Here is a 23,021-nt window from a genome sequence, read left to right as displayed (position 1 = left end):
AGATGTTAACAAGGCAGGAAGGTCTTCCAGCTCTGGCTTTTGCATGTTGTCCTAGCCCGGTCGCTGCTAGCCTGCCGTGTGTTGTGCCTCGCTCTGCATTGTTTACACAACGTGCGGTGCGCTACCTAACACACCTCCGAACCGAACCGAAACCCCCGTAACGAAACGGTTCAATACAAATACACTTACCGTTACACCCCTATTATATATACACATGAAGTGCACTTACATGTAGGAATGACGTTAGATGAATAGTACAATTTGGAATAAAGGGAAAAAATTATGGAGGATGAAGATTGAGCTGTAATGCCGCTTGCTTAATGTTAACGTACAATGGACTATCTCTTGGACAAGCTAACTCAAAGTAGCAGGGTCATTCGCAGGGCCAAGAAAAACAATCATTCACACTTACATTCAGATCTATGGACAATTTACAGTATCCAAAGAACCTAATATACATATTTTTGATTGTGGGAAGAAACTGAAGTCCATCTTCCATCCATTTCTACCGCTTATTCCCTTTGGGGTCGCGGGGGGCGCTGGTGCCTATCTCAGCTACAATCGGGCGGAAGGCGGCGTACACCCTTGACTAGTTGAAAACGTTGCGGAATGATGACGCGTATGATGACGCGTGTTTGTGACGTTATTGGTTGGAGGGGACATGTTAGCCCAGCACCACTTATGGCTAAAAGTCGTCTCTTTTCATCGTGCAATTACATAGTATTTTGGACATCTGTGTTGCTGAATCTTTTGCAATTTGTTCAATTAATAATGGAGAAGTCAAAGTAGAAAGATGGAGGTGGGAAGCTTTTAGCCTTTAGCCACACAAACATACGGTGTTTCCTTGTTTAAAATTCCCGGAGGTGAAGCTTTACAATGGATCAGAGCGGTCAAGCCAACTACATGTCAACCGGCAGTTTTCGGTGAGAAAATTGTGGAAACAAGTCGCCTCTTACCGGAGATCAGCGGAGCCAGCGTCCTCCTGCAGCTGCCGTGACTTCTCTCAGAGACTCACCCCTCCGAAAGGACAAGATCACGGGTAAAAGCGTCCGAAATTTGTTTGGGGCTCTCCCTTAGAGATATGGTGAGAAGCTCTGCTCAAAGTAAAGCTGCTGCTCCTCCACATTGAGAGGAGCCAGATGAGGTGGTTCGGGCATCTGGTCAGGATGCCACCCGAACGCCTCCCCGGGGAGTTGTTTAGGGCACGTCCGACCGGTAGGAGGCCATGGGGAAGACCCAGGAGACGTTGGGAAGAATACAGTATGTCTGCCGGCTGGCCTGGGAACGCCTCGGGATCCCCTGGGAAGAGCTGGACGAAGTGGCTGGGGAGAGGAAAGTCTGGGCTTCCTTGCTTAGGCTGCTGCCCCCACGAACCAACCTCGGATAAGCGGAAGAAGATGGATGGATGGCTTTGATATTTGTCGTTAAAGCCCTCCCATATCGAGAGACGTATTTATTGAGTTTGTAAACAATAACAAAAATGACAAAAGTTTATTGGATCGTAGGAATTCTTGATCTAGCTACTGTGGTATCGACCTGATACTATACTACTTGGTTACATTACCCATTTTTGTTTACATTCAAAAGCTCTGGTTTGCAGCTAGCATACCCTCCCACAGTGTGTATCATGTAGCATACTTAGCTGTTACTTGTCGTTCAGGGAGGATGCTTGCAAGAAACGTAGTTTATTTTCGGCCATGGAGGCAAGGATTACTTATTAAGAAATGGCTTTATGGATGGACATTATCCGCTAGCAAGAATGCTCCGTTGCGCTAAGGACGCGTTTGTGGGACAAAGCAAAAATCTGTCGTCTTCATGCATTATCAAGATATAACGATAGTAAAAAAAGCTCTATAATCGGCTAAATTCATATTTATAACGTATATGGTCAAAATCGCAGAACCCTAGTGGCTAACAATAAAAATGAAAAATTGTTTATTTTGGTTATTGTTATTGCTTATTTTAGGTTAATACCTGCATAATTGTATTTTGTCTTACTGTTGTTGTTTCAAGCTGCTTCGCGATGAAGATGAAGCTACTAACAATACTACAACACAAATCGACATACACAGAGACATTTTACAAATAAATTACCCATTTAGCTCTCAAATTTGACATTGACAAATGTGGTCGACCCTGTGTGTCTATATTCGATATGAGGACAGTGAACTGGGACTTGATGAAGTTGGTCGACAAACGTGTTATTGACATAAGGGGGACCGACAAATGAGTTTCATTGGAATTATGGAAACAGAAAAGTATACACTGCAAAAAGTCAGGGTTCAACAAAAAGAAAAAAAAAATACAAAAAATAGAGGTATTTTATTTAAACTAAGCAAAATTATCTGCCAATAGAACAAGAAAATTTGACTTGTCAAGACTTTCCAGAACAAGTAAAACTAATTAACCTCAATGAACCCAAAAATACCTTAAAATAAGTATATTCTCACTATTAACAACTGTACTACTATATCAGTACGTATTTTCTATTGTTTCATTAAAAATACAACAGCAAAGTCTATTGGGCTGTCATCTCTTTTCATTATGAGACACACTTGTGTCAAAGTCATGATTTTTTTTTCATGCTTGAAATAAGAAATTATTACTTTTAAAAAGTAGTTTTATACTTGTGAGTGTTGATGACACAGCTTTGCAACAGTTAAACAAGTGGGGGGGAATGGGAGAAAAAATAAAAGATTAAAATGAAATAAAATTAAATTAAAAAATCGGTCTAAGCCTGTGCCCCAGGAGAGGGGGTCCAGACTGAGGCCAAGGGAAAAAAATAACTCATAGCCATAGAGCACATCCCTCTTACATGTGTGTAAGAGGGAAACATCAAAGAACACAAAGGACATTAAGGACATTAAAGTAGCAGAGCTGATGCAACCAGCCACTTCTACAAACAGCTATGAACAAAAAGTAAAAGAAACATATACACTGTGGTGGCCACAGCGGTGTTCCACGCCGACGTCTGCTGGGGGGGAGGAGCATGGCCAGAGACAGGAGCAGACCCAACAAAGCAACCAAGAGAGCCGACTCCACTCTCGGTCGCCAACCAACACTCGGCCAGTGTCCAGTCCGCATGGATGAGCGAGGATACGTCCAAGGAGACTGAGGTGTCCGATACCTGCTCATTCAGCCAAGACACTGTGAACCTTGTAACAGGAAAATGAGCATAAATGTATAATGTAAATAAACATTTTTACAAAGAGCTAATGCTAAAAAAATAAATCTAACATGCAGAATGTTTATTTGCTGTTAGTTTAAATAAATCTATACAAAAATATTATTACTTAGCTTTCAGTTTTTGCAGTGTATGATTTGCCTGGAAAATAGAATTATAAATAATATACTAGCACAAAGAATTTTACTGTCCTCTCCGTGATGCTATAAAAACTTGCCAGGTTTGCACCAGTCTGCTGTAACCTCAAGCACGGCATTGATGGCAGTCCCGCACCTTATGCTCATTGAGGCATTTTACATGTTTTTTTAGTCTTTCTCAACTCTCACCTCCAAATCCCCTCTGTCTGTCACACTTGACCTTGCCTGTTTTTCCACCAATAAACCACTGTGCCAATGACTGAACATCTCCCCTGCTAGGCGCCAACCCCTGTGAGCTCAGCTGCTTGGCCTTGGGTCATAACTTCTACTACAACTTTGGTCATGTGCTCGACGGCACCGCCTGCGACAAAGAGCCTGGAGCCGTGTGTGTCAACGGACGCTGTCTGGTGAGAGCAAACTTGTGTCAACGCTTTGACTGATACTATCTTTACAAGCCAACGCCATGTTGTGCGTAAGGGCCAGAGTGCATTCTTCATGCATATCAAGCTTTCATTGATCTTTACTACTCTGTTTTTGAGGAAAAGTTCACAGCTGCTTCTGCCTTCAGGCCTCTTTGTCAGAGATGTCAATATAGACTGGAAATCAACCCATGATCGCAGCGATAAAGTAATCATCCTGACAGTACCCAACAGTTTTTTTTTATTCTCCCATATAGCCTTTGACACATCCCCATTGCTGGTTTTATGGGCTGTAGCCTAGTTCATAGTATCAGGGAAGGAGACTCCAGCTGCTGAAGACGACACCTCTCTGTGGTCAGTGGGGTGCTCAAACATCCAAAATCGCTATCCATCCACTCTCTACCGCTTGTCCCTTTTGGGGTGGCGGGGGTTCGCTGGAGCCTATCTCAGCTGCATTCGGGCTGAGGGCGGGGTACACCCCGGACAAGTCGCCATCTCATCACAGGGCCAACACAGATAGACAACATTCACACTCACATTCACACACTAGGACCAATTTAGTGTTGCCAATCAACCTATCCCCAGGTGCATGTCTTTGGAGGTGGGAGGAAGCCGGAGTACCCGGAGGGAACCCAAAAAGTCACAGGGATGGCATGCAAACTCCACACAGAAAGATCCCAAGCCCAGGATTGAACTCAAGACTACTCAGGACCTTCGTATTGTGAGGCAGATGCACCAAACCCTCGTCCACCGTGCTGCCCTCCAAAATCACTATTTTTTTATCAATTTCAATTCTAAAAAAATGCATAATTTTCTACATTCAATGATTAAAAAAAAATAAAATCTATTTTTAGATTTAAAAAAAATTTAAACTGCTATTCTTTATATTCCGTATTTTTTGGAGTATAAGTCTCTCCGGAGTATAAGTCACACCCGCCGAAAATGCTTAATAAAGAAGGAAAAAAACATATAAGGCGCACTGGAGTATAAGTCGCATTTTTGGGGAGAATTTATTTGATAAAATCCAACACCAAGAATAGACATTTGAAAGGCAATTTAAAATAAAAAAAGAATAGTGAACAACAGGCGATGAAATTATCCATTTTAATAGCTACGGCAGTAAAATGTAGCATATAGCAGTTAGCATTCCATGACTCACAATGCACTTCTGCCATGACCCTCCCCCGCCGAATTCTTATTCGTTGACGTATGTGTGACGATTGCTGACATTTTCTTGGTCTCTTCCGCGAATGAGATAGGTAATATTATTTTGTATTGTGTAATCTGCAGTACATGATTTTCTTTTCGGTGCAATTTTTGTTCAGCCCTTCTCAGTTTTTATAAGTTACCGCCAACGTTGAAATGATCCACTTGAATAGCTACGGCAGTAGCATATAGCATTTAGCAGTTAACATTCCATGACCCACAATACACTTCTGCCATGACCATGTCCCGCCGAATTCTTATTGGTTGACGTGTGTGTGGCGATTGCTGACGTTTTCTTCTTCTCTTCCGCGAATGAAATAAGTCATATTATTTGATATTTTACGGTAATGTGTTAATAATTTTACACATAAGTCGCTCCGGAGTATAAATCGCACCCCCGGCCAAACTATGAAAAAACTGCGATTTATAGTCAAAAAAATACGGTAATTTCTTATGCCGACAGTTGTGAAACAAGAACGATACTGAAATGGCAATCCAAATGTAGATATGCATATTGTGTATTTTAGATTGGCTTTTGTTGCTAAAAGAGATGGCTTAATACCACTTTCTCATGTGTTAGTTACCGATACAGCAGCGTTGTTTATCTGCCGATCCATAAACCTTCTTTTATATGTGCATAATATATACTGTATGGAAAATGCCACGTTTAAACTCTACAGAACAAAAAAAAACTGAACATTTGCATTTGAAAATAACGGACATTCTTGGCAAATACAAACAACATACGTCAATAGACACTCGATATGGATCGGACCATCCCTCACTCCTAAACAACTGTAACCTTGACAACATTCATTTCCTGTAAAACACACAGAGATCCTTAGCGTTTTTTTTTATGTACTTAAGGCCTTAGGAGCTTGATTATAGGGCTCCTAAATTGCTGCTTTGGAACCTGAGAACTTCCCCCTTGATTGGTTTACATTACAACCTAAGAGATGGAGGCTGATTTTGTGTGTTTAGCAACATTATTCCCCACACAACCATCTTTGTACTTTGGAATTTATAGAGCGCCACCAGCTTTCTTTGTCGGGCCCCTTGCTGCTGTCCTGTCTTTTTCAATAAAAGTTGTCAGATAAGAAAATGACAGGGTGAAGCAAACGTAAAAACAAGCACGTCATAATACATAAACTACAGTAGAGATTTTGAAACAGAAGGTTAAAGGTTGTATTGCCTTATATCAAATGATATGCAATCTAAAAGCAGCATTTTAGTCAGGCGTGTCCAAAGTTTGGCCTGGGCCCCATTGTTTTTTTTTGTAATAGAATATAATTTTTGGGGAAATTATGTTGTCTGGTAAACTTAAATATACGCATTGACATTAATATTATACAAATAGTATTAAACAAAGAACATTGGTGTCACGCCTGTAGATTATGTTTTGTTTTTTGCCATGTTTCGTCATGTTATGGTTAGTTTTTTGGACATTTAGTTCTGTCTTTGCACTTCCTGGTTTGTTTTCGTCTCCATGCCAACCCATTAGTTTCACCTGGTCTCTTAACCATGTCCCTGTCCTCAGCCTCACACCTGTTTGTCACTAATCATCACAGCTGCTATTTAAGCCATTCTTTTTCAGCCTATCCATGCTGCACTTCCTTCAAGCCCTCGAGCACCTTCTATGCCTTCTATGCCATTGATCTATGCCCCATGTCCCTGTCCGAGTAAGTTTTGTTTTTATGCCACAGTGCAAGCTTTTGTTTCGTGTCTTTAGTCATGCCATTGTGCTAGTTTTGTTTTGAGTAGTTTATTATCAAACATTGAGCGCGTCCTTCGTTTGCCTTTTTTATGTTTGTTTGTTTATTAAATAAATTAAACATGTACTCACGTCCACGCCTGGCTCGTTCCAAACATTCTCTGCATCGAAGAAACAACCCAAATCCAAGTCTCAGCTTGACAATTGGCTCTGCTACAAAATGGCACCAGCAATCCAGAATTGAATGAAATGTGCCCATGGTGCTACTGATCAGGTTTTGGGGGTCAGGGCAAAGGGCGTGTCTGAGACCTCTGGAATGTGTGATTGCAAGATTTGGTTTTGGAGTAAATGAAGTATTGCATACTTTCTTTTTCTGCTTTAAATTGTAAAAATATATACTATATTTTTCGGAGTATAAGTCACTCCGGAGTATAAGTCGCGCCTGCCGAAAATGCATAATAAAGAAGGAAAAAAAACATATAAGTCGCACTCGAGTATAAGTCTTATTTTTTTGGGAAATTTATTTGATAAAACCCAACACTAAGAATAGACATTTGAAAGGCAATTTAAAATAAATAAAGAATAGTGAACAACAGGCTGAATAAGTGTACGTTATATGACGCATAAATAATCAACTGAGAAGGTGCCTGGTATGTTAACGTAACATATTATGGTAAGAGTCATTCAAATAACTATAACATATAGAACATGCTAATACGTTTACCAAACAATCTGTCATTTCTAATCGCTTAATCCCATGAAATCTTATACGTCTAGTCCAGTGGTTCTTAACCTGGCTTCGATCGAACCCTAAGGGTTCGGTGAGCCGGCTTCAGGGGTTCGGCGGAGGTCAAAACACATCCGACTCACCGTGTAAATACAAACTTCTCCCTATCAGCGTATTACGGATACCACAACAACTGACTAATGCACTGTGTTGGTTTTGTTGTTTGAACAAGCTTTTTTTCTTGGACGGTTCATTTTGTGCACCAGTAAAAAAACATGGTAACACTTTAGTATGGGGAACATATTCACCATTATTTAGTTGCTTCTTAACATGCAAATTAGTAACATATTGGCTCTTAACTAGTCATTATTAAGTACTTATTCGGCATGGCCGTATTATAACCCTAACCGTCTAACCCTGACCCTAACCAAGTAACTCTAAATTAAGTCTTTATTACTTAGAATATGTTCCCCTAGTGTCCAAATAACTTTGAATGATGTTCCCCTAGTGTCCAAATAACTCTAAATTAAGTCTGTGTTACTTAGAATATGTTCCCCATACTAAAGTGTTACCAAAAACCTATAACTTTGTCTTGAATTTGAAAAAAAAAAAAATAATCATTTTATTTTTCTGGTAATGCGCCTATGAAACTGGTGGGGTTCGGTACCTCCAACAAGGTTAACAACCACTGGTCTAGTCTCTTACGTGAATGAGCTAAATAATATAATTTGATATTTTACGGTATTGTGTTAATAGATTCAAACATAAGTCGCTCCTGAGTATATGTCGCACCCACGGCCAAACTATGAACAGAGTAAGACGCCACATTGCCTGCCAGAAATAATACATTATTATAATATATTTTGTTTGTTAAGCACTTTTCATTTAAACAAGTACAAACCCCATTTCCACATGAGTTGGGAAATTGTGTTAGATGTAAATATAAACGGAATACAATGATTTGCAAATCCTTTTCAACCCATATTCAGTTGAATATGCTACAAAGACAACATATTTGATGTTCAAACTCATAAACTTTATTTTTTTTTTGCAAATAATAATCGACTAGGAATTTCATGGCTGAAACATGCGCCAAAGTAGTTGGGAAAGGGCATGTTCACCACTGTGTTACATAACCTTTTCTTTTAACAACACTCAATAAACGTTTGGGAACTGAGGAAACTAATTATATAAGATTTGAAAGTGGAATTCTTTCCCATTCTTGTGTTATGTAGAACTTCAGTCGTTCAACAGTCCGGGGTCTCCGCTGTCGTATTTTACGCTTCATAATGCGCCACACATTTTCAATGGGAGACAGGTCTGGACTGCAGGCGGGCCAAGAAAGCACCCACACTGTTGCGAGCCGCTACTTGGATCACCACATATTATTGTTTATACTTCCAGTTGTTGTATCACTCCATCGTTCTACCCTCTTACTTCCTGTTTAGTCAGTCACCATGGTTGCTCATTGATCCCACCTGCTAATCATGGTTTCTGCACACCTGTCACTTTTGATTACTTCCCTATTTAAGCCCGTCCCTTTTCATTATTCTTTACGCCTGCACTCTGTCAAGTATGTATATTCTCGCTAGCTTTTCACGCTAAGCCATTTGTTCATTCAAGCTCTCATGCTGTATGTTTTTGTTTTACTCTTTTATGTGCTTACGTGCCAGTTTAGTTCTCATTGTTGTATATCTTAGCTTTTATGCTAACGTCTTTGGTTTGCCTTTTTATTAGCACCAGTGTTTTGTTTCATAGATCCATTTCGTTAAATAAATTGTTTATATCTTACCTTTGCTGTGTTCACTTGTTGACGCATCCACGAGGTAATCAAACCCGGCACCACGATGCCACACAGGCGTAACACACACTCTTTTTTACAAAGCCACGGTGTTGTAACACGTGCTAAATGTGGCTTGGCACTGTCTTGCTGAAATAAGCAGGGGCGTCCATGAAACAGAAGGCGCTTAGATGGCAGCATATGTTGTTCCAAAACCTATATGTACCTTTCAGCATTAATGGTGCCTTCACAGATGTGTAAGTTACCCCATACCTTGGGCACTAATGCACCCCCATACCATCACAGATGCTGGCTTTTGAACTTTGTGTCGATAACAGTCTGGATGGTTCGCTTCCCCTTTGGTCCTGATGACACGATGTCGAATATTTCCAAAAACAATTTGAAATGTGGACTCGTCAGACCACAGAACACTTTTTCACTTTGCATCAGTCCATCTTTGATGATCTCGGGCCCAGAGAAGCCGGCGGCGTTTCTGGATGTTGTTGATAAATGGCATTTGCTTTGCATTGTAGAGCTTTAACTTGCACTTACAGATGTAAGGACAAACTGTATTTAGTGACAGTGGTTTTTAGAAGTGTTCCTGAGCGCATGTGGTGATATCCTTTCGAGATTGATGTCGGTTTTTGATACAGTATATAGCCTGCACACCTGTGGGAAGTTCCAAATAAGTGTTTGATGAGCATTCCTCAACTTTATCAGTATGTATTGCCATGTTTCCCAACTTCTTTGTCACTTGTTGCTGGCATCAAATTCAAGTTAATGATTATTTGCAAAAGAAAACATTTTTATCAGTTTGAACATCAAATATGTTGTCTTTGTAGTATATTCAACTGAATATGGGTTGAAAAGGATTTGCAAATCACTGTATTCCGTTTATATTTACATCTAACACAATTTCCCAACTCATATGGAAAAGGGGTTTGCATTGAAGTGCTACAGTACAAACCGGTATTTAAAAGGCGTTTGCACTTTTTTAGAATTTTGCCTATTGTTCAAAATAATTATGAAAGACATGGCGACGGATATATATCTTTTGATGCATTCATAATGCAACGTAAATAAAATTACACTTACAACAGAGCCAATAGGAGGTCCCCTATTCCGCCCATAAAAACCCAGTAAATAACAATCCAGAAACTGCCAACAATGTTCCATTTACATTTTGTGACTTGAATATTAACCAAGTATTAGAGATATTGGTATTACAAGCACAAACTTAGACAAACTATCTCTAACGGTGCCATGATCATAAGGTTGTGTGCCCTTGTTGCAGATATTAACTGGTCTGCTATTTTCTCACTACTCCTGAAAGTTTACTGCCTCTCATCTAGATTAATAGAAGGATGAGGATGTATTACACTGAGTTTTTCAACTTTGGCATCCATCCATCCATTTTCTTCCGCTTATCCAAGGTTGGGTCGCGGGGGCAGCAGCCTAAGCAGGGAAGCACAGACTTCCCTCTCCCCAGCCATTTCATCCAGCTCTTCCCGTGGGATCCCAAAGGCGTTACCAGGCCAACTGGGAGACATAGTCTTCCCACTGTGTCCTGGGTCTTCCCCGTGGCCTCCTACCGGTTGGACGTGCCCTAAACACCTCCCTAGGGAGGTGTTCGAGTGGCATCCTGACCAGATGCCCGAACCACCTCATCTGGTTCCTCTCGATGTGGAGGAGCAGCGGCTTTACCTTGAGCTCTTCCCGGATGACAGAGCTTCTCACCCTATCTCTAAGGGAGAGTCCCGCCACCCGGCGGAGGAAACTCATTTCGGCCGCTTTTACCTGTGATCTTGTCCTTTCGGTCATGACCCAAAGCTCATGACCATAGGTGAGGATGGGAACGTAGATCGACCGGTAAATTGAGAGCTTTGCCTTCCGGCTCAGCTCCTTCTTCACCACAACAGATCGATACAACGTCCGCATTACTGAAGACGACGCACCGATCCGCCTGTCGATATTACGATCCACTCTTCCCTCACTCGTGAACAAGACTCCTAGGTACTTCAACTCCTCCACTTGAGGCAGGGTCTCCTCCCCAACCCGGAGGTGGCACTCCACTCTGGAGAACCATGGACTTGGACTTGGAGGTGCTGATTCTCATTCCAGTCGATTCACACTAGGCTGCGAACCGATCCAGTGAGAACTGAAGATCCTGGCCAGATGAAGCCATCAGGACCACATCATCTGCAAATAGCAGAGACCTGATCCCGCGGCCACCAAACCGGAACACTCAACGCCTTGACTGCACCTAGAAATTATGTCCATAAAAGTTATGAACAGAATCGGTGGCATACTTTGGCATACAATTTGTTTATTTTATTTATTTATCTATTTGTCCTGTCCAGCCACTCAGGCAAATCATATTGTTGATGTAGATGACCATACCTGCTGTACAGATTTACTTTACAAAAGAGAAGCGTGGGATACTTCTCTTTGACTTTATTAAGTGGATTTATGGAGCATTAGGGGATGAAAGGAAGACAGAAAGGGGTTAGTGCGTCTGCCTCACAATACGAAGGTCCTGCAGTCCTGGGTTCAAATCCAGGCTCGGGATCTTTCTGTGTGGAGTTTGCATGTTCTCCCCGTGAATGCGTGGGTTCCCTCCGGGTACTCCGGCTTCCTCCCACTTCCAAAGACATGCACCTGGGGATAGGTTGATTGGCAACACTAAATTGGCCCTAGTGTGTGAATGTGAGTGTGAATGTTGGCCCTGCGATGAGGTGGCGACTTGTCCAGGGTGTACCCCGCCTTCCGCCCGATTGTAGCTGAGATAGGCGCCAGCGCCCCCCGCGACCCCAAAAGGGAATAAGCGGTAGAAAATGGATGGATGGATGGAAGACAGAAAGGGAAATTGCGGGTACAAGAGGAGGGTAAGACAAAGAGAAAAACAACAACAACAACAACAGAAAAACATCCGCTAATACGATGTACAAACATGATGCGGAAAGTGGTAGCAACGAAGCAGTTAGTGAAGTAAATATTATAATGACAACAAACATTATTGCACTACAAATGGAGCAATACAAATGCCAATAGAAATAGCACAATTGATAATGAATAATAATAATAATTACCTCTATTCAATCGACAATGCAATTGTTCAAATTGTCACAGTACATGTGACAATTTGAACATTTGTACATTTTCGTGGTGAAAAGTTTACGTACACTTGTAAAGAACATGATGTCATGGCTGTCTTGAGTTTCCAATAATGTCTACAACTCTGATTGGAGCACATACTTGTTGGTCACAAAAAACATTTGTGAAGATTGGTTCTTTTATGAATTTATTATGGGTCTACTGCTGGGTCAAAAGTATACAAACAGCAATGTTGATATTTGCTTACATGTCCCTTGGCAAGTTTCACTGCGATAAGGCGCTTTTGGTGGCCATCCACAAGCTTCTGGCAAGCTTCTGGTTGAATTTTTGACCACTCCTCTTGACAAAATTCGTGCAGATCAGCTAAATTTGTTGGTTTTCTGACATGGACTTGTTTATCCAGCATTGTCCGCACATTTAAGTCAGGACTTTGGGAAGGTAATTCTAAAACCTTAATTCTAGCCTGATTTAGCTATTCGTATACCACTTTTAATGTGTGTTTGGGGTCATTGTCCTGTTGGAACGCCCAACTGTGCCCAAGACCCAACCTCCGGGCTGATGATTTTAGGTAGTCCTGAAGAATTTGGAGGTAATCATCCTTGTTCGCTGTCCCATTTACTCTCTGTAAAGCACCAGTTGCATGGGCAGCAAAACAGGCCCAGAGCATATTACTACCACCACCATGCTTGACGGTAGAAATGGTGTTCCTGAGATTAAAGACCTTACCCTTTCTCCTTGAAACGCATGGAGCTCTACAACTTCTTTGTGTGTGGCTGGGTCATGGAAATTGCTGTCAAAACTCTCCCGGATAAATATGCATCGTTTTAGCTCTAGTAAGGATGGATTTTACGTTTCAACTTTGTGTTTACTGCCATGATTGTTGCCTTGTTGTTATTATGCAGAGTATGTGTGTTTTTCTCCATCTTTATCAAACTATAACGACTGATGTCAACATGGTGTATGTGCCGAAAACCTCATGTATAATTGTTGCCTTTGGTCAAAACTTGTTCGGTCTTTCCTTTCTTGCATTGGAGTGCATGCCACTTTTTTCGTCATTGTTTCGTGAAGTAGCCATAGGTCTTTTAATGAGTAAGTCGAATATTTGTGTTTTTAAGCCTTTGCGGGGGGACGTAACGTTAAGCAAATAAAAAGCATTCATTTCAGCATGTTTTGATTATTTAATATGTTAAGAATGTCAAGGGTGCCTCCCCCCCACACACAAAATGTCAGTGTTCAAAAACAACAAAAATAAAATACAAAAATTAGGGGTATTTTATTCGAACTAAGCAAAATTATCTGCCGATAGAACAAGAAAATTTGGCTTCTCAAGACTTTTCAAAACAAATAAAATTAGCTAACGTCAATGAACCCCAAAATACCTTAAAATAAGTGTATTCTCACTAATAACAACTGCACTACTATATAAGTACATATTTACGTATTTTATATTGCTTCATTGAAAATAAAACAGCAAAAGTCTATTTGGCTGTCATGTGTTTTAATTAGGGCTGGGCAACGATTAAAAAATTTAATCGAAGTTAATCGCACTATTTCTCTGATTAATCGCGATTAACTGCATTGTATACGCAAAGCCCAATAATGAATTCAAAAGTAGTGTGTACTGCACCTTTATTGGAATATTCTCCCACATGAACAAAAGCGCCAAAACATTTGTTGTGCAAACACAATTTAAATCAGTCCTTGTTAAACAGTAGCAGTTAAATAGCATATTTTATGAAAATCAACTCAAAAAATGTAAATACAAACGTTTAAGCTTATTGCCACTGCCAGGGTATTTAAGTTATCCTGTTTGTTATGGAAAATAAATATAATCTACATACAAATCTCTGAGCCACAATCATAACATCTGAACAGGCAATTGCTGAGATAACAGCAGACACATTTTTTTTAATCAGGGATCTTATGTTTAAAAAACCTATATTATAGGTAGTGGGCTGTTTTAGGGAATTTTTTATCAAATTATCCGTAGTAGCAATATTAATAATGTTGTGTTTATTCTGCGTAGTGCACTTAAAATAATTATGACCATATCTAGGAATTGATATGATGGGAATTTTCCGATTGTTTGCTTGGTGCTTTGATAAACTGAACGCATATACGTGGTACTATATTGTGATGTTATGAGCCAGGGAAAAAAAGAACTACCCTACCAAGCCAACACTCCTCGTCTGCATTATTCATAAATAGACAGACAACACATATACTCTGCTGCTTCACAGGCCGCTGGATGTAGCCGGCAAAGTATTCCCATGCTAGCTAGCCGGTCTAGCAAGCACGCGTCATTCAGTCCAAAACGGCCCGATCTATCCACATTCAGAATTGTGATCCCGGAGTGACCACGCTGTAAGCCAGCCATGAAATTTGCAGAATTGTCCGGTACTTTTGCCAAATGTTCCATCTTTACCAAGAGCCCCTCGACGCCGAAGCCCATCCGGGCGACGCCATCTTGTTAAGAAAAGGCGTTAACAAAATAAAAGCATGTAAACAACATACGCAAATGTGCGATAAAATAATTGTCGGCGTTAATAGATTGATGAGTTAACTCGTAACGGACGGCGTGGCGCAGTGGGAGAGTGGCCGTGCGCAACCCGAGGGTTCCTGGTTCAATTCCCACCTAGTACCAACCTCGTCACGTCCGTTGTGTCCTGAGCAAGAGACTTCACCCTTGCTCCTGATGGGTGCTGGTTAGCGCCTTGCATGGCAGCTCCCTCCATCAGTGTGTGAATGTGTGTGTGAATGGGTAAATGTGGAAGTAGTGTCAAAGCGCTTTGAGTACCTTGAAGGTAGAAAAGCGCTATACAAGTACAACCCATTTATCATTTATTTATTTATAATTAACGCATTAATTTGCCCACCCCTAGTTTTAATATGAGAAAAGTCGGCAAAAGTCCCAAAAATGTTCATAATACCTACCCAGGTTCGAGTCCCACAAGTCCCGCCGCCGGCCAGAATGCCCTTAAACGTCCAAAAACGCGTTCAGCAAAGTCCCACGGGAAGGCGGGGAGAAAAGTGAGAAAAGTTGGTAATATGTTCAAAAATCACACCCGGGTCTTAAGACCTGTGTCACTCCGTGTGGGACTGGAGCCTGAGTAGGTATTTTGAAAATTTTTGGGACTTTTGCCGACTTTTCCAACTTTTATACCCCCCAACCCATGGGACTCGGCTGGGTGTGTTATGGACATTTTGAGCACCCCGGCCGGGACTTGCACGGCCGGCAGCGGGACTTGTCGGACTCGAACCTGGGCAGGTATTTTTAAAATTTTTGTAGGCTTTTCTCACTTTTCTCCCTTACTTCCCGTGGGACTTAACTGGGTGCATTTTGGACATTTTTTGCATCCTGGGACTTGTGCGGCCGGCGGCGAGACTCGTGGGAGGTATTTTGGACACAATTGGGACTTTTGACCATTTTGGCTGCCTTTTCCCCTCTTCCTCCCCGCCTTCCTGTGCACCATTGCTGGGTGTGTTTTGGACATTTGGACAAATATACTTTTAAGCATGTTTTACTCAATATAGGTGATAAAATCTCAACAACAAGCTGTAATATCTTACTGAGATTATTTAGGACCAAAACCCTTAAAACAAGTAAAATACTAACATAAAATCTGCTTAGTGAGAAGAATTATCTTATCAGAGAGAAAATAAGCAAATATCACCCTTATTAGAGATATTTTATCTTACTTAGATTTCAGTATTTGTAGTGCAACTTTTCCTTTTTCTATATGCGGCCCTCAATGGATAAGTTAGGACACCTCTGATTTAATACCATCACATCCCATCTTTTGTAAAGTACAATAAACAGTTGTTTGAATTATGCATCACTCAGAAGCCTGGCTGTGACTCCATCTTGGGTTCCAAGCAGCAGGAAGACGCCTGCATGGTCTGTGGAGGGAAAAACACCACCTGCCTTCATCACAGGAGTATTTACCAGAGCAACGGCCTGGAGGCAGGTAGGATACACACACACAGACACACACACACACACACACAATAATCAGCGTATAATCACCATAAGGAATCACTTTCAGGCCTACTTGATTTCAAGATAATTCCAGGCAATCCACTGGTTTTTTGATAGTGAATGTTCTTTCATGAGGGTTTTGTTGCCAAACAAAAGCAGTCGTCCTCCCTCACTCCCCAAACAGAAATTAAAGTAACAACGAGGGGTTCAAAATTACAGTTGTTATACTCTCAGAGAGAATGTGAGTGTATGTAAAGTTCAAAGTCGAGGTACTTTAACAGAACCCCATACTTTGAAACACATATTTTTCTATGTGCCTTTCATCCAAGTCTGAAAAATGCATTTTTTAAAAACTTTGGCCAGAGTGAAGATTTACAGCGTTTGTGTACAGAGGAGTACTGTATTTTTCGGACTATAAGTCGCAGTTTTTTTCATAGTTTGGCCGGGGGTGCGACTTATACTTATACTTATACTCAAGCACCTTCTCGGTTAGTTATTTATGCGTCATATAACGTACACTTATTCAGCTTGTTGTTCACTATTCTTTATTTATTTTAAATTGCCTTTCAAATGTCTATTCTTGGTGTTGGGTTTTATCAAATACATTTCCCCAAAAAACGCGACTTATACTCCAGTGCGACTTATATATGTTTTGTTTTTTTCTTCTTTATTATGCATTTTCGGCAGGTGCGACTTATACTCCGGAGCGATTTATACTCCGAAAAATACGGTAAATGTTTATGTACGGACGGGTACAACTGAGCTGTTTGGTTTGTGTCAAAATAAATATGTGACAGTATTTGTATTAACAACAGTACACAAATTATAACATGCATGGGCGTTTAAAAAAGTGGGTGATTAAAAAAACATTCAGTAGAGGCAGAAGTGGTACTACGCGTAACCAAATCATCCGTAGCTAAAAAATGCGCGTGACAGTTGGGTGTTGAACGTATATTTTTTTTCAACTCCACACTGGTGTAAGCGCAGATTTTTACTAACACCTTAGTGGGGAAAATGTGTGTTTGCTTCAGATTTCGAAAAAAAAGTTTCCAATAGGAAATAATGGGCATACAGTGTTAATTTTGTTGACTAATAATTTTTTTCTACCTATTTACCCCTGACGAAAATAAGACAATAACATATTAAAAGAAATGAATATTTACTAAGACGATAACAAACTGAACTGATATTTTTGTTGACCAATAAAAATGAGACGAAAATGTTGACAGAAACGAAATCTCATCATATTTAGTTTCGTCTAGTCCATGGGTGGGACAATTTGGCAGTACATCCAACCACAGCTATTTAAAACCCATATGAAAGAGGGGTCGGCAGTTAGTTACAATGGAGAACCAATCAGATGCTTTTCTTCGTGAGGAAGTTGAATTTCTTCCCTTGAAAACAATAATCTAAGAATATATTCCACATAGTAATATGTGTACACCTGGGAGAAAGAGGAGAGGACACATTTTATTTTTGATGCTACGTGAGGCCATCAGCAGGCGAGTCAATGAGACATCTATACAACTGTAAGTTAAAGCAATGTCTAGTTGCTGCTTCTGGCCTGGTCTCCTCCGTTCATAAACAAATTATAATGAAGGCATGCATCATAACTGTTTCCTAACACATACTGTCATGATCCGTGGCTCGGATCATGTTTTGTTATGTTCTGTTAGTTTTGGACTCCTTTAGTTCCTGTTTTGTGCACCTCTGGGTTTGTTTTTGGTTTTTATGGGGATAATTGGCTTCACCTGCGTCTGGTTAGTGGTCGGCATGCTCACCTGCTGTCGACCACTAATCAAAGAGCTATTTATTCACCTTTCTTGCCACGCCCAGTCTGGTTTCTTCATTTGCTATATGCAACAGTCATGTACCTCGGTATTTCTTGTTTCCTAATCTACGATTCCTGTGCTAGTTATTTACCTTAGCTTCCCGTGCGATCGGCACGTTTTCCTTTTGCTCTATTTCTGTTTTTGGTACGCGTTATGATTCATGAGGAACAAATCATGTTCCTACCTGCACGCCTTGTCCGGCGTAGTCTGTCTGCATCCCGGGAGAACAAACCCCACAGAAAGATGCAACTCCTCAAACCCACAATATCAATCAATCAATCAATCAATGTTTACTTATATAGCCCTAAATCACTAGTGTCTCAAAGGGCTGCACAAACCACCCCGACATCCTCGGTAGGCCCACATAAGGGCAAGGAAAACTCACACCCAGTGGGACATTGGTGACAATAATGACCCAGTGGGACGTCAGTGACAATGATGACTATGAGAACCTTAGAGAGGAGGAAAGCAATGGATGTCGAGCGGGTCTAACATGATACTGTGAAAGTTCAATCCACAATGGATACAACACAGTCGCGAGAGTCCAGTCCAAAGAGGATCCAAGACACAGCAGCGAGAGTCCCGTTCACAGCGGAGCCAGCAGGAAACCATCCCAAGCGTAGGCGGACCAGCAGCGCAGAGATGTCCCCAGCTGATACACAGGCGAGCAGTACATGGCCACCGGATCGGACCGGACCCCCTCCACACGGGAGAGTGGGACATAGAAGAAAAAGAAAAGAAATGGCAGATCAACTGGTCTAAAAAGGGAGTCTATTTAAAGGCTAGAGTATACAAATGAGTTTTAAGGTGAGACTTAAATGCTTCTACTGAGGTGGCATCGCGAACTGTTACCGGGAGGGTATTCCAGAGTACTGGAGCCCGAACGGAAAATGCTCTATAGCCCGCAGACTTTTTTTGGGCTTTGGGAATCACTAATAAGCCGGAGTCCTTTGAACGCAGATTTCTTGCCGGGACATATGGTACAATACAATCGGCAAGATAAGATGGAGCTAGACCGTGTAGTATTTTATACGTAAGTAGTAAAACCTTAAAGTCACATCTTAAGTGCACAGGAAGCCAGTGCAGGTGAGCCAGTACAGGCGTAATGTGATCAAACTTTCTTGTTCTTGTCAAAAGTCTAGCAGCCGCATTTTGTACCAACTGTAATCTTTTAATGCTAGACATGGGGAGACCCGAAAATAATACGTTACAGTAGTCGAGGCGAGACGTAACAAACGCATGGATAATGATCTCAGCGTCTTTAGTGGACAGAATGGAGCGAATTTTAGCGATGTTACGGGGATGAAAGAAGGCCGTTTTAGTAACGCTTTTAATGTGTGCCTCAAAGGAGAGAGTTGGGTCGAAGATAATACCCAGATTCTTTACCGTGTCGCCTTGTTTAATTGTTTGGTTGTCAAATGTTAGAGTTGTATTATTAAATAGAGTTCGGTGTCTAGCAGGACCGATAATCAGCATTTCCGTTTTTTTGGCGTTGAGTTGCAAAAAGTTAGCGGACATCCATTGTTTAATTTCATTAAGACACGCCTCCAGCTGACTACAATCCGGCGTGTTGGTCAGCTTTAGGGGCATGTAGAGTTGGGTGTCATCAGCATAACAGTGAAAGCTAATACCGTATTTGCGTATGATGTCACCTAGCGGCAGCATGTAGATGCTGAAGAGTGCAGGGCCAAGGACCGAACCCTGGGGAACTCCACACGTTACCTTAACGTAGTCCGAGGTCACATTGTTATGGGAGACACACTGCATCCTATCAGTAAGATAAGAGTTAAACCATGACAGGGCTAAGTCTGACATACCAATTCGTGTTTTGATACGTTCTAATAAAATATTATGATCGACGGTATCGAAAGCAGCGCTAAGATCGAGGAGCAGCAACATAGATGACGCATCAGAATCCATCGTTAGCAATAGATCATTAGTCATTTTTGCGAGGGCTGTCTCCGTGGAGTGATTTGCCCTGAAACCGGATTGAAAGGTTTCACATAGATTGTTAGACGCTAAGTGTTCATTTAACTGCTCCGCAACAATTTTTTCAAGGATTTTTGAAATAAAGGGAAGGTGAGACACCGGTCGGTAATTTACCATGAGGTCAGGATCGAGGTTAGGTCTTTTAAGAAGAGGATGAATAACCGCTTTTTTGAATGCTAGGGGAACAGTGCCCGAGGAGAGTGATAAGTTTATAATATTTAGCACTGATGGACCTAATAATTCAAAGAGCTCCTTGATCAGTTTCCCAGGAAGAGGGTCAAGTAAACATGTTGTCTGTTTTATTCCATTTACACGTTGTAACAATTCCTCTAATGTTATTTCCTCAAAACGAGAGAAACTATTTTGGAGGGCAGTATCCGCCCTATATACAATCGTGTCAGTGTTAATAGAACCCCGTTGTAGCTGGGACGCATTGTCTTTAATCTCCTTTCTAATGACTTCAATTTTCTTACTAAAGAATTGCATAAAGTCATCAGCTGAGTGGGTTGAGCTACTGGAAGGAATCCCTTGTTGGGTTAGCGATGCTACCGTACTAAACAAAAATTTAGGATCGTTTTTATTACGGTGGATGAGATTTGAGTAATATTTAGCTTTAGCTAAAGTAAGCATGCGTTTATAAGTTATTAAACCATCACTCCATGCTTGATGGTGCACCTCAAGTTTAGTCGTGCGCCATTTGCGTTCCAGCTTTCTACATAATAATTTCTGAGCTCTAGTTTCTTCTGTAAACCACGGGGTGCGCTTTTTTGGAGCCTTTTTTAACTTTAGCGGTGCTATGTTATCAATGGTTTCGCGCAGGGCGTTGTTAAAGTTGTTAGTGAGGTTATCAATAGAGCCCACATACTTTGGGAATGGTGCCATTACCGAGGGCAGTAGGTCAGCAAGAGTTGTCGTTGTGGCTGTATTAACGTTGCGGCTGCTATAGCAGGTATTATTATTATTAGTTTGACGAACATGCGTCTGAACCTCGAATTTTATAAGGTAATGATCGGACAATACTTTAGTATACGGGAGTATCGTAACTTTGGAAACGGTGATGCCCCTGACAAGCACTAGGTCTATCGTATTACCATTGCGATGCGTGGGTTCATTTATTATTTGTGTGAGACCACAGCTATCAATTACAGTCTGGAGCGCTACGCACGGTGGGTCCGATGGGGTATTCATATGGATATTAAAGTCCCCCATTATGATTATATTATCGGCGTGTGTCACTAGATCAGCAACGAACTCTGAGAATTCATTAATAAAGTCCGAATAGGGCCCTGGGGGGCGGTAGATAACAGCCAGGTGTAGAGGCAGCGGTGTGACAGACCTCATAGTAAGCACCTCAAACGATTTATATTTATTATTTATGTTAGGACTAAGGTTAAAGTTTTCGTTGTATATTAGTGCGACCCCCCCACCCCTTTTGAGCGGACGGGCAATATGCGCATGTGTAAAGTTAGGAGGACATGCCTCATTTAGCGCAAAAAAGTCGTTTGGTTTAAGCCAGGTTTCGCTGAGACCGATGACGTTAAGATTGTTGTCTCTGATAATATCATTAACTAACAACGTTTTAGGAGACAATGATCTTATGTTTAAAAAACCTATATTATAGGTAGTGGGCTGTTTTAGGGAGTTTTTGATCAAATTATCCGTAGTAGCAATATTAATAATGTTGTGTTTATTATGCCCAGTGCATTTAGTATAGTTACGACCATATCTAGGAATTGATACGACAGGAATTTTCCGATTGTTTGATTGTTGCTTTGATAAACTGCACACATCATGGTTAGCCACCTCAGTAACGGGGATTTTCCGATTGTTTGTTTGTTGCTTTGATAAACTGCACGCATCATAGTTAGCCACTTCAGTAAAACACATGTCCAACTCTGAAACACTCAAAGCAGAAAAAACTTGTTCTAATTTAACTGACTCCTTACCCAGACTAGTAGTCTCGCATTTTCCATCTAAATCCGTTTTCGGGATGGAGGAAAGTGGTGTTCTGTGGGGATTAGCCTTCTGCTTTGTTTTTAGCCCCGCTCGGCATCCGCGTTTCCGATCACACCGCTGGCGTCTGCTCCGTAGACGGCCCCCGCTGCTACTAGACTCCCCTGCTTCACAGGCCGCTGGATGTAGCCGCCGATGTATTCCCATGCTAGTCAGCAAGTCTAGCACGCAAGTGTCTATCAGTCCAAAACGGCCCGGTTCGTCCACATCCAGAAGTGTCTGGCGGTCGTACGTGATCACGGAGTGACCACGATGTGAGCCAGCCATAAAGTTTGTGGAATTGTCCGGTATTTCTGCCAAATGTTCCATCTTTAGCAGGAGCTCCTCGAGAGCGCAGCCCGTCCGGGCGCCGCCATCTTGGTCCTCTCCCATTAGCACTTTTGTCAGCAATGTTGCATAAAAAAAGGGCCTAAAAGAAAAATTTGTCAGTTTGCCTTCGTATAGTTCTGAGGAGTCAAGCGTCCAAAAAAAGAACCCCGCATGTTGGTGTTATTAAAACCGCGCTTGTGTTAGTCTGCTCTTTTCTTGTGTAGGTGTGTTAATAATTTACTAGCCTTTAAATGCTTTGTTTTCGTTTTTTGTCAGAGATTTTGGAACAGATTACTAATGACAACCAAGGTACGGCTCTAACTAACTAGCTAACTAACACAGAAAAGAACCAGCTATGATTTTAGCCAAGATTGACTAATACATTGTTGTTTTTGTACAGAGTTGCTGTTTAGTAGTGTTACATTGCATCCGAAAAGTATTCCCAGCACTTGACTTTTTCCACGGTTTTCCACTTTCCACAAATGTGCCCAAAAGACTCTCAGACCGTGAGAAACAAAATTCTCTGGGCTAATGAGACACAAATTAAACTCCCTGGTGTGAAAGCCAGGCATCATGTTTGGAGGAAACCAGGCACAGCTCATCAGCAGGCCAATAACATCT

The 23,021-nt window shown here is 41.3% G+C and overlaps 1 protein-coding gene across 3 annotated transcripts in view; it reads left to right on the top strand.

Moving 5' to 3' along the window:
- The window catches only part of adamtsl5 (ADAMTS like 5), a 130,421-nt gene that overhangs the window by 76,905 nt on the left and 30,495 nt on the right, over positions 1 to 23,021 (top strand). For all 3 annotated transcript variants that reach the window (XM_061887559.1, XM_061887557.1, XM_061887558.1), the window contains exons 6-7: positions 3,601 to 3,728; positions 16,123 to 16,246. In XM_061887559.1, coding sequence (XP_061743543.1) covers positions 3,601 to 3,728; positions 16,123 to 16,246 — 252 coding nt within the window. The remainder of the gene's footprint in view (positions 1 to 3,600; positions 3,729 to 16,122; positions 16,247 to 23,021) is intronic.

Source organism: Nerophis ophidion, linkage group LG25, assembly GCF_033978795.1.
Source record: "Nerophis ophidion isolate RoL-2023_Sa linkage group LG25, RoL_Noph_v1.0, whole genome shotgun sequence".
NCBI classification, from domain to species: Eukaryota; Metazoa; Chordata; class Actinopteri; order Syngnathiformes; family Syngnathidae; genus Nerophis; species Nerophis ophidion.
Note: the sequence above shows the minus strand (reverse complement) of the source record. Positions and strands in the feature narration are given on the sequence as shown.